This window comes from Vicugna pacos, chromosome 17, assembly GCF_048564905.1.
Source record: "Vicugna pacos chromosome 17, VicPac4, whole genome shotgun sequence".
Taxonomy (NCBI): domain Eukaryota; kingdom Metazoa; phylum Chordata; class Mammalia; order Artiodactyla; family Camelidae; genus Vicugna; species Vicugna pacos.
In genome coordinates, this window is record NC_133003.1 from 54,372,336 (window position 1) to 54,386,582 (window position 14,247).

General features: G+C 50.2%; 1 protein-coding gene across 3 annotated transcripts in view; it reads left to right on the top strand.

The window, feature by feature from the left end:
- Positions 1–2,282: 2,282 nt before the first annotated feature.
- Positions 2,283–14,247, top strand: part of RUVBL1 (RuvB like AAA ATPase 1) — a 34,498-nt gene continuing 22,533 nt past the window's right edge. The window contains exons 1-3 of one of the 3 annotated variants that reach the window (XM_072941991.1): positions 2,283–2,521; positions 6,502–6,588; positions 12,127–12,259. In XM_072941991.1, the coding sequence (XP_072798092.1) occupies positions 2,381–2,521; positions 6,502–6,588; positions 12,127–12,259 (361 nt within the window). In that variant the 5' untranslated portion in view covers positions 2,283–2,380. Of the gene's footprint in view, positions 2,522–2,610; positions 2,636–2,712; positions 2,733–6,501; positions 6,589–12,126; positions 12,260–14,247 lie in introns of those variants that run through there. The other 2 variants (XM_072941992.1, XM_072941994.1) reach the window with 2 other exon arrangements.

The window sequence follows — 14,247 nt, forward strand, 5'->3', positions numbered from 1 at the left end:
AAGTCAGGTGTGAAAGATGTCAAAGCAAGGAGGGAGCTGAAGGGTTGGGAACCAAGTGGCTGAGAGGGTCAAGCCTGGGCTGGAGAAAAGAGGGGTCCAGGGATTGGAGGTGAAAGAGCAAGGGTCATGGGAGTGAGCGTGAGTGGGCAGATCTGGGGTGGTCACGCAGCACAAGCTGGAACACAGCCATCCACACAATTACTCGCGACATGTTGTTCCTCAAACCCACGGATGGAAACCTAGCTCCAGCCATGTTAGCCCCAATGTCAATGCTATTTACATTGCAAACAGGGCCGGCCTGGATCTGGGAATGTAAAGGATTTCATTAGGAATCAGTTACTGTCTTCATTTTCAAGCAGTATTCCCAGGAAGTGGCCACAATGGCCTGGAACCCCAGGACCCAAGTCTCTTTCCTGATATTTCCAGTTAAAGTGTAGGACTGAGTGTCATTGGGCTATCTGCTCACATTTCTGAACCAATCACCATTTCAGGGAGGAGAGGATACTTTGACAGGCCCGGCCAGGGTAACAAAGCTGGGGGTGAGGGTCAACCCATCCAAACCTCCTGGATGCAAAGTCGGGGACAGGTGGTTCTCTAAAGAAAACTAGAGCGCAGGTGGCCGGAAGAGGCAGGAAGGATGCTGGGCAAAATAGTCCATGTGCACTGCTGTGGTCCCCACTCACCTTCACGCCCTCGTGCACCTTGGACACTGGCCTGCCAAGCAGCCTTCTGTTGAAATGTTAGGAGCTGTCTGGCTCTGCAACCAGGCTCTGCTTCTTTGCACACTGGCCCTGGGGTTGAGGCCTGGGAAAGGTTCTTACTCAGTCTGTGACCTTGGACAAGCTCCATCTCCTCTTAGGGCCTCAGTTTTCTCACCTGTAAAAGGAGAAAGCTAGGCCAGATCAGATTTTTGAAATGTTCTTTAGAATAAAAAATAAAGGAACAGCTCTGGTGGAAGGGGTGGTGGGGGCCAAATTTCCATTCACTGTCAGAAACCATTACCAAGTCCCACAAAACCCAGAGTGTAAAATACACACAGCAAAACTGCATGACTTGGTATGTATGTGGGGGTCTAGAACCTTACTGAATTTATAAGGCAGCTTAATTGTGAGCCAGGGTGTGTGCCAGGCACCAGGGTTAAAATGATGAACAACAAACACGTGGTCTACACTTTCATAATGCCTGCAGTTTAGTGGGAGAGACTGACATGGACCCGATAATCCTGTGAATAATTAGAAACTAATGTTCAGAAGTTATGATGGAGACGTACAAGGAGACATGGGAGTCAGGAAATACTGCAGCTGGGTTGCCTTCAGGTCTGTCTCAGCCTGAACACAAGCTCCTCTGAGCTCTAAGCAAGTCCCTCCCTCTCTCTGGACCTGAGCCTACTCGTTTGTAAGATATTGACACACCATCTGCTTCTGAGGATGTTATGCTTTTGACAGGGTTTGGTGCGGGCGTTACCACCTCGCGGGGCCTTCCTTGACTTTCCAGGATGTCCCGGGCAGCCCTTCTCTGGGCTTGCACACCTCATGTTGCAGGTTTCCTGGCTGAGGCTGGAGGTTGTGTATTTTTATGCCTGCATCCCAGTGCGTTGTGGTGTCTGGCTCACAGCAGGTGTAACACCGTTACAGGGAGTGTTCATACCGTTGCACAACTGGACAGGACACAGCTGCTGTGACCGACCGTCTCATCTGAGGTCGTGGGATGAGATGAGGGTGCCACAGGCTGTAGGCTGTAAGTCCTCGGAGGGAGTCCCAACCTGCTGACTACCCGCTGTGCGTTCTTGGGAAGGTCATCCGGCCTCTTCTGGCCTCATCTTTATCTGTATTAGGATTTACATTACCTTACAGGGTAGTAGAGTTTTGGAGACATACAACGCCGTCACAGGCATTAGTTTAAATAATGGGAGAGTGTGGAGGCAAGGAGCAGAGGACAGTTCCAGGGAGGATGCTGAGCGCAGCCGCCCCAGAGAGATGAAAGGCGTGGGAGTCAGAAAACTCAGCGAGCACAAGGCGAAGCTTCAGCTCTGAAGGTTTGTTTCTTCTTCTGCAATGCGGGAGCTTTGCAGTAGCGCATGCGTTCGAACGCGAAGACGGGCAAGAGGAACGATGCAGAGCCGGACTCCCTGCTTGGGCCGGAAGCACGGGCAGCGGGGGAAGCCGGCCCGGGACACAGCCGGAAGCGCGTGGGCGGGGCCTCAGCGGCAGCCGTGATGGACACAACCAGGAGCCAATAGGGAGCGGAGGCGTCCCGGCCGCCGCCAGTGGAGCACCTACCGAGGCGGGCCAGGGCCAACCGCCTGGTAACGGCCGCGTGGTAACCAGGCGCCCCGTGCGCGCTGCGGGTTTCCGGCGGGTTGGGGCTCCAGGTGCGCAGGATGAAGATCGAGGAGGTGAAGAGCACCACCAAGACGCAGCGCATCGCTTCCCACAGCCACGTGAAGGGGCTGGGGCTGGACGAGAGCGGCCTGGCCAAGCAGGCAGCCTCGGGGCTCGTGGGCCAGGAGAACGCGCGCGAGGTGTGGCGGCGGGCGGCGGGCGGGGCTGAGGTGGGGTCTGAGGCGGGTGGGGGTGGGGGTGGGGGCCGAGCTGGGCGCTGAGGCGGGGGCGCTGAGGCGGGGGCGCTGACAGAGGTGGGCCCCGGCGGGCGGCGGGCGGCGGGCGGGGCTGAGGTGGGGGTCTGAGGCGGGTGGGGGCCGAGCTGGGCGCTGAGGCGGGGCGCTGACAGAGGTGGGCCCCGGCGGGGCGGCGGCCCTCCCCAGGACGCGGCGACCACCCCGCGGCCTCGCCCCTGGCCGGCGAGTCTTGACTGAGCTCCCGCTCGGGGCGGCGCTGTCCGCGCGCCGGGGGGCAGCGGGGAGAAGGGGGGCCAGGTCTCCGCTCTCAGGGCGCTTGCGTTTCAGACGATAAACGTTTGCCCCGCTGTTAGACTGGGGCGGGGTGGGGCGGGTGTCAGTTCCCGCAGGGCTGTGTGCGCCGCGGTACGAGTTTGGAGTTCTGCGAACGCAGTAGGAGCCCGGGGGTCGGGGGGCGGTTGAGGTAGAGAAGTGATCAGCCTGAGGAGGAGAGAGTCAGGCTGCTTTCCCCGCACCACCCGCACCCTTGTGGACCATTCGGATGAGTCCGCTGAGTGACGCTGATGCCGAGTCCTTTCACCTACATTATAGTCTCAAGACTTGTCAGGCTCTTTGTATTACTTTTTTGCAGATGAAGAAATTGAGGGTGGGAGGGGTCACTTCACCTACCCGCTTGCCACCAGCTTGGTGACGGTGACGCTGGGGCTGTACCAGTTCCTGGAGCCCTCAGTGGTGGTGCGGCCCCTCAGCCTGCTGGGCGCTAGCTCGCCCCGCTCCCCTTGGCCTCTCCTGTGGCTTGGCAGCTGCGGAATCCAGGGTAAGGCTGTTGCCCCTCAGCCTGCTTGTGCAAATAGAGCTGCCCAAAGAGAAGCCTCTGGTGTCCATTTTGAGCATCATCTTTCCAGAGAGGAAATAGTGACAGGGCCCAGGTGACTCTAACGTTTCTTTATCCAGCTTCTACTCCCTGAGGGGCTGTCACTGCAGGTGGCTGGCATTGTCGGATGCTCTCTGTGTGCCGCATGCTGTGCTGAGCAGCTCCCTTCCCATGTCTTCCCCTCCACCCTAGTGACTGTCCCTCCTCCACTCTATTATGACCCTTTTCAGACATACAGAAAAGTTGAAAGACTTACGTAGTGAGTACCTGTGTGACTGAATTCTACAAGTAACGTTTTCTCTGTTGTTTTATCTTGTATCTGCTCATTTATTCATCCAGGAATCTACTTTTGCATTTCAAAGTAAGTTAGAGATGTTAATATACTTTACCATAAACCCGTTAGCATTTGTGCCTCTAGCTGTGTTATGAACTTTGTTTTCAGGTGAGGAAATGGTAGTTCACAGGGGTTAAATTCAAGGATCCAAGGTCACTCAGCTGGTAATTGGTAGAGCCAGGATTTAAACCCAAGCCTGTCTGACTCCACCAGAATCCATGCTCTTAACTCTGATGCTGTATGCTTTCATACAAATATGAGTTTCCCAAGGATAGAGACCGGGCCGTATTATATACCTAGAACCAGCCTCATTAAAGGGACTCGGTATTTATTTATTGAATTATTAACCATCCACCTCAGCTACCAGATCCTTGTAAGAGTCTGGCCACATCAGCAGCCTCCCTGGTGTTTAATGTCCTTGTCTGAAAGATGAGAGAGTTAGACTAGGTCATCTTTTAAAGGCCTCTCTGGTTCATGCTTTTTAAATTTTAGAATTCATTGAACATATCTCACTGGAGAGAAGGAGCCTAAACTGAGGAAGGTTAAATGGAAGGGGTCCTGTGTGTAAATATGAGTACACAGCCAAGGTTCAGATAGTCTATTCTACCTCTTTTGAGTTGCCCAAAGCATCCAGTGCTGAGGATTGCGATATTAGAGGGTACCCTGGAGAGACCATAGTGGCTCTTTTATCTTGTTAAAAACGCAGCATCTGAAGAATATCTTCTAGGCTCTGTTAAGGGTGCTGTGCTTTTCCAGCTGAGCAAGAAATGGAATACAGCCCATCCACACACTTCTCTTGAACCCTTGTTTTTGAGGTACTCTCTAAGTGTGGGACCGAGGCACTTCTCCACAGTCCTGGAAAAAAGTGATGGAGGAGGCGAGATGTGTTCGTTCACAGACCCTTTCAGGATGATGCCGCCCAGGGAACAGAACAGTGACCTGCCCTAAGGCGAGGAGAGGGCACCTTTTAGACAGTCATGTATTGGGGTATTAAATCAGTGTGAGAAACTTGTATTGTGTGGTCCTGAGATACAGACATTCAGTAAGCGTGACTTTCTCAGCATTACTCCTTTATAGTTAATTTTTTTAATAGTACATGAAATCAGTAACTCACTTACGGAATTTCTGCATACACACACACATCTGTATACAGTTGATCCTTGAACAACATCGGTTTGAACTGCACGAGTCCACTTCCATGTGGATTTCTTTCAATAAATGTATACCAGGGTACTACATGACCTCCAACTGGCTGAGTCCAGGGCTGCTGGCCAGCAGAGAGGGAGGGCTGACTGTAGAGTTATGTGCTGATTTTCGACTGTGGGGGGTCAGGCCCCCTGTACTTCAAGGGTCAACTGTATACACATATGTGAGTATGTGTATATATGATGTATGTATCTAGATATACACAATACGTGTATGCTGTGAGTGATATAATACTCAGAATGTGTTTAAAGGATACCAACAATCAGGTAATTTAATCTTGAGTATTCGAAAGGCATTTGTTGGATCTTAGAATGCCGTAGGTTTAACCTCACATGCAGCACTCGCTTTGCGGCATTCTGGGCTGGTTAACTGATGGCCAACCAGTAGAATATGTTACTGATTCCTAGCCCTTAGGTGGTTAACTTGGGAGTCTAATAAAAGCTGTGAATCGTCCCCCTGGAAGAATGCACATTTGAACATAGACACGCAGTTTTGTTTCCAATTTCACTTCCAGTTTCAGGAGGTATGTGGGCCCTTTGGATACGTCCCTGGTCCCAGACTAAGAATCACTGTTCCCATTTGTACCCCTGCTGTCCATTCTCCACACAGCAGCCATCAGGATCCTTTAAAAACAAATCCTCAGAATGTGACACATAGCCTAGAATCTTGTCACTGGCTTCCCTTTACACCTAGAATAAAATCCAGACTTTACTGTGAGCTGGAAGATCCTGTCTGAGTTCTGCCCCTCCTGCCTCTTCACCCTCACCTTTCTGGTCTTTTTGTTTTCTGAACTCTGGTCACTGCAGTCCTCCTGTCCCTTGGACATGCCAAGCTCATTTCTGTATTTTGTTTTCTTTTGTTATTACTTTATTAAAGGTTCAGTACCACATGTATCCAAAAGAAAAGCCATGGACCAGATGTTTTATTACATTTAGCTTTTTTTTTTTAGAGTAAAAAGCAAAAATCATCTCTTAGAGATAAAACCATTGACAGTTTGATGTAGATTCTTCGAGATTTTTCACTATGCATATATATACAAACGTATGGATATATTTTAAGTGCAAATACAGAGTTGTATTACGTATTTTACCACAAATATAAAATTATTCTGTATTTAATTTTATAACTTAGTTTTTGTTCCTAACATCTCCATAATATAGTCTCTTTTTTTTCTAATTGAAATATAGTTGATTTCATTCCTGTAATTTGAATTTGCTGTTTCCTTTGCCTGGAGCTTCATGTATCAAATATAATGTCATCAGAGAGGTCTTCCCAGATCACTTTTTATAGAGCAACCTCTGCCCCCAGCCATTTTGTTGCCCTTTTCTCCAAGGTAGTGAGCGAGTACACTGTTGTGTCTGTCTGTCTGCTGCCCCCAGCACCAGGACAGTGCCTGCGGCGGCCTGGCGCTCCGTGAGTCTGTGGACCGTGTGGACCAGGGACTGTGCTCTTTCATCCTGTGATACATTTTAATATTGACTTACTATTTCTTTCCATTGTGGTGTCTAGGCATGTGGTGTGATAGTAGAATTAATCAAAAGCAAGAAGATGGCTGGAAGAGCTGTCTTGTTGGCAGGACCTCCTGGAACTGGCAAGGTACTCATTTCCTCTCATTTTTTTAATCTACTCAAGAGGATGATCTTAATGTCTAAGCTAAATTGAATTTGTGTCTTATGAGACTTTGTTTAGCTAAATTGGTTATGTGTATGGTTTTAAAACTAATGTGTCTAAAATCCATGCTTCTGAAATTCAAATTATCCTGGCTGACCTCCAGAGAAAGAGAATGAAGTCCTCGGAGGGGTCTCATTGTCACTGGAGTTTGTCTTTTATCTCTTTCGAGTCTTCTTTGCCTTGGAAATACATTTCTGTTGGCCTCAGGCGTCATAAAATCTTGGGAATGACATCTTACTTTAGGGGAAGGAAAATCAGTCAGCAAGCAATTTTCAGATGCTGACTTGACCCAGCACTGTTTCGTCTGTGTGAGAGATGAGAAGAAAAAGAGAAGAAGAATTAGAGATGAGATTTTTATCTTCACGGACCTTACAGTCTCCAGGGAAGAGAGGAAACCGTGGCAGCGCAAAAGGCTCTAGCTGAGCACTAAGCCTGAGGCATTGCCTGGTCTTAGATGCAGCTGCAGCTGGAGCTGGAGCAGGGGTGGCCCTGGGGCTGGTAGAACTGGATGGGTTGAGGCTCGACATTTACCCTTCGGAGTTGGGAGAGGGTTTGGCTTTGCAGGGAAGAAAAGGGCTTTCTAGGCCGAGAGTGCAGGACGGCTTGTGGGGTCAGTGAGGGGCCTGGCCGGGTCCTTAGTCTGGGCCCTGCTTGTTCTTCTAGAGGGCTACTTGGTGCAGGAGAGGAGGAGCTTGGGAGGAAGTGTCTAAAGACAGGCTGTAAGTTGCAGCTCTGGTGCTGACTTGCCAAGACCTCAGGCAGGTCCCCTAGTCTTTCTGAAGTGGTAGCCCCGCTGCCTGTTTCAGGAAGTTGTTAAACCAGTCAGCGGCAAGATGATGACCTTAGTTATTTTGAAATCATATAACTGAATGGACAGTATGGGTTATGTTGATGTCTTTGAATAGAGGGAAAGGTGCTGTACTTGTGAACACATTTTTTTAAGCTACAAAGGGCTGTGTGAATGTGAGCTTTGTCACTGTGTTTAGCGTTTATGTACTTACTATTCCTTCTCACATCTTAGACCTTTGCTCTCCCTCCATCTTCTTCTTAAAGTGCGTCATTAAGAAGTCCCTTCCAGGAGTGTGTGGGTGGCAACAGGGGCTTCTCTTCATTGTGCTGCTCCTACTGGGAAAGGCAGTTGTGTTGGACACACACTTCAGCGGATGGATGTCTTTTCCGAGTGCTGTTTCTCCCAATGAGACTCACTGCCTTTTGGCTTCTGTTGTTGCTTTTGAGAAGACTGACTTTGAGGACTTTGTCTTCTGTTGCTGAATATGTTTGGGGTATTTTGGTTCTGGTGTTTTGCTATGATACGCCAAAGAGTGGATTTACTTCCATGTATCCTGTTTGATGTTAACTGTGCTCTCTGGATCTGAGTACATATTGTGTCTGATCAGTTCTGGGAACTGGTCAGCCTTTGTCTCTTCAGATGCAGCCTTTCCCTGTTCTGTTCTCTCCTTCTGGGACACGGGCTCTGTGAGATTCCACTGCAGAGGCCCTCAGCCCTGGCCAACCTTGCCCCCAGGGGACATTTGACACTGTCCTGAGACATTGTCACACGTGCTTGAGTGGGGAGTGCTGCTGGCATCTCGTGGGTGGAGGCCTGGGGGCCTGCAGAGCATCCTGCGGTGCACAGGGTGGTTCCCACGACGAAGGATTGTCCGGCCCCGAATGTCCACAGTGCCGAGACTAGGAAACCCTGTGCCAGAGCTGTCTTCTTTCTTTCCACCTCTTTTATGTTTTCTGTTTGTTTGGCTCTGCTGCGCTCTGGGTAGTTTCTTTAGATCTCTCTTGCAGTCTGTCTTGTGAGCTGTATGAAGCTGCTCTTTAATCCAGTCCATTGAGTATTCCCTCTTGTCTTGAGAAGTTTGGAACCTAGAAGAGTGGGAAGAACAGTGTGGTGAACCCCTCTGTACCCTACTCAAAGGTAGCAAATTATAAATACTTTGTGACATTTGGGTTTTCTCTATTTTATTTGTGAACCATTTGAGAGTAAGCACAAGGACCTTCTCCGACGTTACCCTGATGCCATCATCCACCCAAGAAACACAGTGTTGCTGACAGTATTGGCTAATGTCTAGGTTATATTACAATTTCTCCAAGTCGTTTCAGTCTTTGGCTCTTTCACTTTGTATTTTCAAGTTCAGTTGAAATAAAATGTCACACGTTGCATTCATTGTTGTCTCTTTTTTCCTAGAACAGTTACCCTCCCTTGCATTTTTGGTTGTTTTTTCCTTTATGACATTGACACTTTGAAGCGTCAGGACAGTTGTTCTGTAGAGTGTCCTGTAGTCGTCCTGCGGTGCTTGGCTGATTGTCTCTGTCTGAAGCGTTCTGCGCTTTGGCAGAGTGCCGCACTAGTGACGTGTCTGGAACCTGCGTCACCACAGGAGGCTGACGCCACTTCCCACCGTGAGGGGCTGCTTCCCTCTGTGATCTGTAACTGTCTTCGGTGGCGCTGAGGTGTCCTGAATATCCTTTTACTCTGTGGCTGTGGCATTTGTTGACGGTCATTTTATCAGTTATCAGACTGCTGGTTGCAAAACTGATTTTCAAAATCTATCATATCTTCTGTATATATGTTAGCTTGCTTTTTTTTTCCTTTTCTGTAGTGAGGAAGCCCCTCTCCCCTACCCATTTTTATATTTTTTCACTCCTTCAAAATCTGGCTGTTTTTGATGGCCTCTTGTTCCTTGTTCATGAAACTATTTATTTATTTTGTGTCCTTGTCTGCTTGAGAACTCACGTTTGATCAAATCTGAGGCTCCCCAACCTCCTGATGAGGGCTGAGTGCCTGCTGAGAGGACCTGCAAGGGGCCCTGCTGTGCTGCCAGCCCAGGGCGCTGGTTGGGGGTTTTGTGGCTCAGGCTTTCTGGCCATCAGGCATGTAGAGACCAGTCCTGAATCACAGCCAGAGCCATGGTGAGACTGACAAGCTTGTCCTTGTCCTTTGGAGATCTTCTTTAAGGCCACCTTGTCTGCTGATGTGTGCCCTTCAAGGCTCTTTTTAGCCAGGGCTTCCGGGATCTGTCAGATACCTTCAAGGCAGTGGTAGTTACCACTCTGAATCTGTCGTGACTGTGTACTTGTTCTAGATGTCTCGTAACGGGAAGGAGCGGCGTGGCTCTAGCGGCTGTTTCTCTGTCAGCATGGGGCCTTCGTGCTTTTGTAACGTTGCACCATTTTCCTCCCAAGGGACAGGAGAGGCTCTCAGCACCTGCGGGTTGTCCAGTCCCTCCATGTACTTCGGGCATGTGGAAACTCTCCTGCATTACAGTTGCTGACGGGCCCCAAGCTTCAGGCAACTTAACTGAGTGACCGGCACGAGTGTGGTGCTTGCGTAGAGGACGCCCGTTCCACTCTTGAGGGCTGCAGGCTCTTAGTAATGGGGCTTTGTGTTTGGGTTTTAGAAAGAGGTGTTCAGGTGAGACTGAAGATAAAGTAGGTTTTTTAATGTTCTTTTGTCAACAACCTATTTTTTGTGCCATTGGCTTGTGGGGGTGGGCACACAGAAGTAAGTTCTTGGAAGATTGAGGTTGCAGCCTGACTCTGCTGCTTGCTAACTGTTTCACTTTGGGTAAATTGGTAATTTCTGAGTTTCAGTTTCTAAACCTGCAAAGTACAAGCTAGATTATCAAGTTTGTGGGCTGGTTGGGAGGGTTCAGTGGGATCTCTGTGCAAGCCTCCCAGCCTATAGCCACCTCCTGTGCCAGCCTTCGGAGAGCCTTTAGATGGAGGAAGGTAGGCACACCGAAGCTTTTCTTAATCGAGTACTTGTTTTATTTTAATGGAATATGCTGATCGTCTCTTCTGTTTTTGGTAGAGATGAGGGTCTGCCATCAAATCAGGCACAGCCCTGCTTTTGAGGCTGACAGCTGAGGGTGGGGAGTTGGGGCCTGCAGTGCTGGGGGCAGAGAAGGGACAGTGACTAGGCAGTGACTGGGGAGGTGGTGGAGTTTGGGCATAAGGTGGGTGTCCCACTGGGAGTCCTGGTGTTAGCCTGCTGCTCCTCTCACTGTGCCCTGACAAGCTTCAGAGTGTTCCCTCTGCTCTTAGGATACACAGTTTTAGAGGTGTCAGCCTCTAGGACACAGCTCAGACGTCTTCTCAGACGGCCGCAGAGCTGAGCGAGGCGCTGGGGGCCACATGAGCCCTCGCTGGGGAGGCGGCTCCCTGTCTTCCACTTCCAGTGCTGCTGCGTGGTCACAGGGGCCCTCTGGGGCCACACCTTCTTGCTTCTCAGAAGAAGCTGAATAACTAATTTGGTGTGAAATTTCCCAATGTTCAAAAATGGGCAACAAGGTGAGTTTAAAGACACGTGAGACTCTGCAGGCCAAAACAGGAGCAGTCTGTGGGCTGCCAGTTTGCTCCAGTGGTCTAGCCCAGTATCACCTGATTTGACAGATGAGGAAGCCAGGCACCAGAGACTGGCCATGGGCCCAGGGTCACACTGAAGATTGAACTGTCTCCAAAAGGACATTGAAAGGAAATCTGAGAGGACCCTTTACTGGGCCGGTTTTAAAGCAGTGTCTTGGAGCCCACGTTGTTCTTCAGTAGCCAGCCGTGCTCTACCCGAGTCCGCACACCTTCCTTAGCCCCTGACTCTCCCTGGGCTCTTGTGCCAAAGCTGAGGAAGGGTGATCGCAGCCTGAAAAGGCCATGGCGTTTCCCTGTCCTGCACCAGCTTTAGAGCACTGCTTTCACATGTGACATGTGGCCGTGCACCTGCTACGTCTGCCCAGCATCTGCCAGCCACAGTCGTCCTTCCAGAAGCCAGCTTGTGCTTTACTAGGACTTGTCCAGGTGTCAGCTCAGCAGCCCGTGGCTTCAGGACCCTAGCTCACGTGCCATTCTTCAGTCTGTGGGGCCACTCAGCATAAAGTGAACATCCTGTCATTCATTCCTTCGGTATAGACTTGTGATGGCTTGTAGATTGGTGCCTTCCTGTGTCTGTAGAGACAGAAGGCAGTATCTCAGAGTCCCAGCAAGTTGTTATGCTGCGATCAGGTCACAACCCTGCCTTGGCACTGGGGGAACAGTTTGGGAAGACTGTACTGCTTGATGGGCACGTGATCTCGAGAACCCTGCTGCCAGACTTCATGGCCCCACTCTGCCATTTTCTAGATTATGGTGCTAAGGACGTGTTATTTAATCTCTGTCTCAGCTTCCTTGTTTGCTTCATGGGGTGAGTGGGAGGAGCATGTGAAGCATCGGGAGCTGGTCCTGTACTGGCCGTGTCTCTGTGATAATAGCCACCTCGATGATAGGGACGATTAAAGATGCCACTTACGTTAGCAGTGGGCTGGCCACAGAAGTCATCAGGCGTTTACTGTGAGAAGTGTGAGACGATGTTAAAACTAGAAGGACTGTCCCTGTTTCGTAATTTCTGTATAGCACATGTTGTTGAATTACCGTCTGTCAAGAACGTGGAACAAGTGCATGTCCGCTGTTTTCCCCCTGCAGACGGCGCTGGCTCTGGCCATTGCCCAGGAGCTGGGCAGCAAGGTCCCTTTCTGCCCAATGGTGGGGAGTGAAGTTTACTCCACGGAGATCAAGAAGACCGAAGTGCTGATGGAGAACTTCCGCAGGGCCATTGGTGAGTGCCGCGTCCTGCTGGTGCCTGCGCGGGCTTGTTCTCAGCTGCCTCTTCCTTGAGAAAATGCCTCTGGGGCTGGTATCTGGGGCACTGCTATTTTTTTTTTTTTTGACACTGTTCGCATTTTTGCAAACAAAACAAAGCCCCGGTTTTTCTAATGGAAGTGCTTTAGCAGCCAGCAAATGTGGGCCCCAACTATTGGCTGGGGTTCTTCACCTGATGAAATAGATTTTGGCTATTAAAGTGATGTTTTTTAAAAAACAAATCATTTTCCCAGCAGCCTCATTGTGCTCTTAGAGATGACTGTCCACTGAAAAGATTTTAAACTGAAGCAAACAGCAGCGTGGCGTGCTGTCAGAACGCCCGGCCAGGATGCCGAGCATGTCGCGAGCGAGGAAGCCGTGTGGGACGGCCGAGCCTCCAGGCTGTGGTGCCGAGGCGCAGGGCCTGGGGCTGCCCTGTGCTGAACAGCCCTTCACTCCCCAGGGGGAAGTTCTCAGTCTGTGTTCTGCCTCCAACTAAACAGTCTTGTAAAGTTAAAAACTTGCCTCCGGTTGCCCAACTGGTGAGTAGCACTGTCATCTGAAGCTGCACTTGTCCGACTCGGGAGCCCATCCTCTGACCACATGCTGTGCACAGGACGTGGCCGCCCGCCTGAATATTTACCTCCTGCCAGCCTCCTGGGCTTCTGGGGCATTCATCCGGCCTTCTTCCTGCTGGTCTGGCTCTGGGGGAGTCCTAGTTTCCCTCAGACCTACTTGTCAAAATAGCTTATTCCTTGTAAACTATTAAAAAAATATTTGCTGTGACTGCACACATGGGAGTCTATCTCTAGGATGTACTTGCCTAAGTTACAGGTTATACACTTGTTGAGTGCTTGTACCATTTTACCTCTGTTGTGTCCTTGTCAGAACTAGGTAAGTATTCTCAAGAAGGACACTTACTAGAAAACTTCAAGGAACTTATGAAAGTTTGAGAAGGAGTGGATTTGGGGGGAGGGTGGAGCTCAGTGACAGAGCACATGCTCATGTGCTTAGTATGCACGAGGTCCTGAGTTCAATCCCCAGTCCCTCTATCAAAAAAATAAAATAAAATAAAAAAGTAAATAAACCTAATTATTGCCCCTCCCCCCAAAAACCCTAAAAAAATAGTTCTAAAAAATAAATAAAATTCATAAAGAAGAAGTAGATTTGTTTAAGCACAGAATCCTTGCTCTCAAGAATGCTGAAGTCTGGTTTAAAGTTCTGGTCATGCAGGGCCTTAGGCCATGATCAGGGCTTTGGATTTTGTGCTGAGTGAAAGGAGAAGAGAGGAGCTTCGGTTTTATGAAAGCCCCTCTGGCTGGGTATGGAGAATGAGGGCAGAAGCAGGGAGACCATGAAGAGTCTGGGTGGGAGACGGTGTGGCTTGGACTCGGGTGGTGGTGGTCCAGGCGGTAAGAAGTAGTTGGCTTCCAGGTTCAGTTGGATGGTGGAGCCGACAGGATCCCTGAAAGATTAGACGTGGGGCTAAAAGGGAGGAGGTGCAGGGGAGCCCTGTCTTTGCTATTGTGGTGGGGAGTGAGGGAGGAGCAGAGAGCGCCTGGGGAGTGTGTGCCATGGGTGTAGCGGGTGGCGTTTGTCCCTGTAGCCCCAGTTCCTGGGAGCCAGCGGCGGAGGGGTGCTCAGTGAAGTTTTTCTGAGTGAGAGGAGGGGGCGCTGTTCGAAGCAGGTAGAAAACAGGCGTTTGGCAAAAGAAAGCTAGCCCTCAGTTTGTTTATGGTCGATAGATGTTGTCTGACTTATACGGTGTTCTTGAAGAACTTGTGAGTTGGTTGCTGGGATTTAGAACTTGGGTGATGTCACGTACTGTGGAGGACGCTCTTGTTCCCACACAGCAGCAGCAGGCCAAGCGGAGCAGTCCTTGGCGCCGGCCGGGCCGCACCAGCTCGCCCAGCCTCCGTCTCGTGGGACCTGCTCTGCTGTGACGTGCCTGCCAGGCCCTGTAAG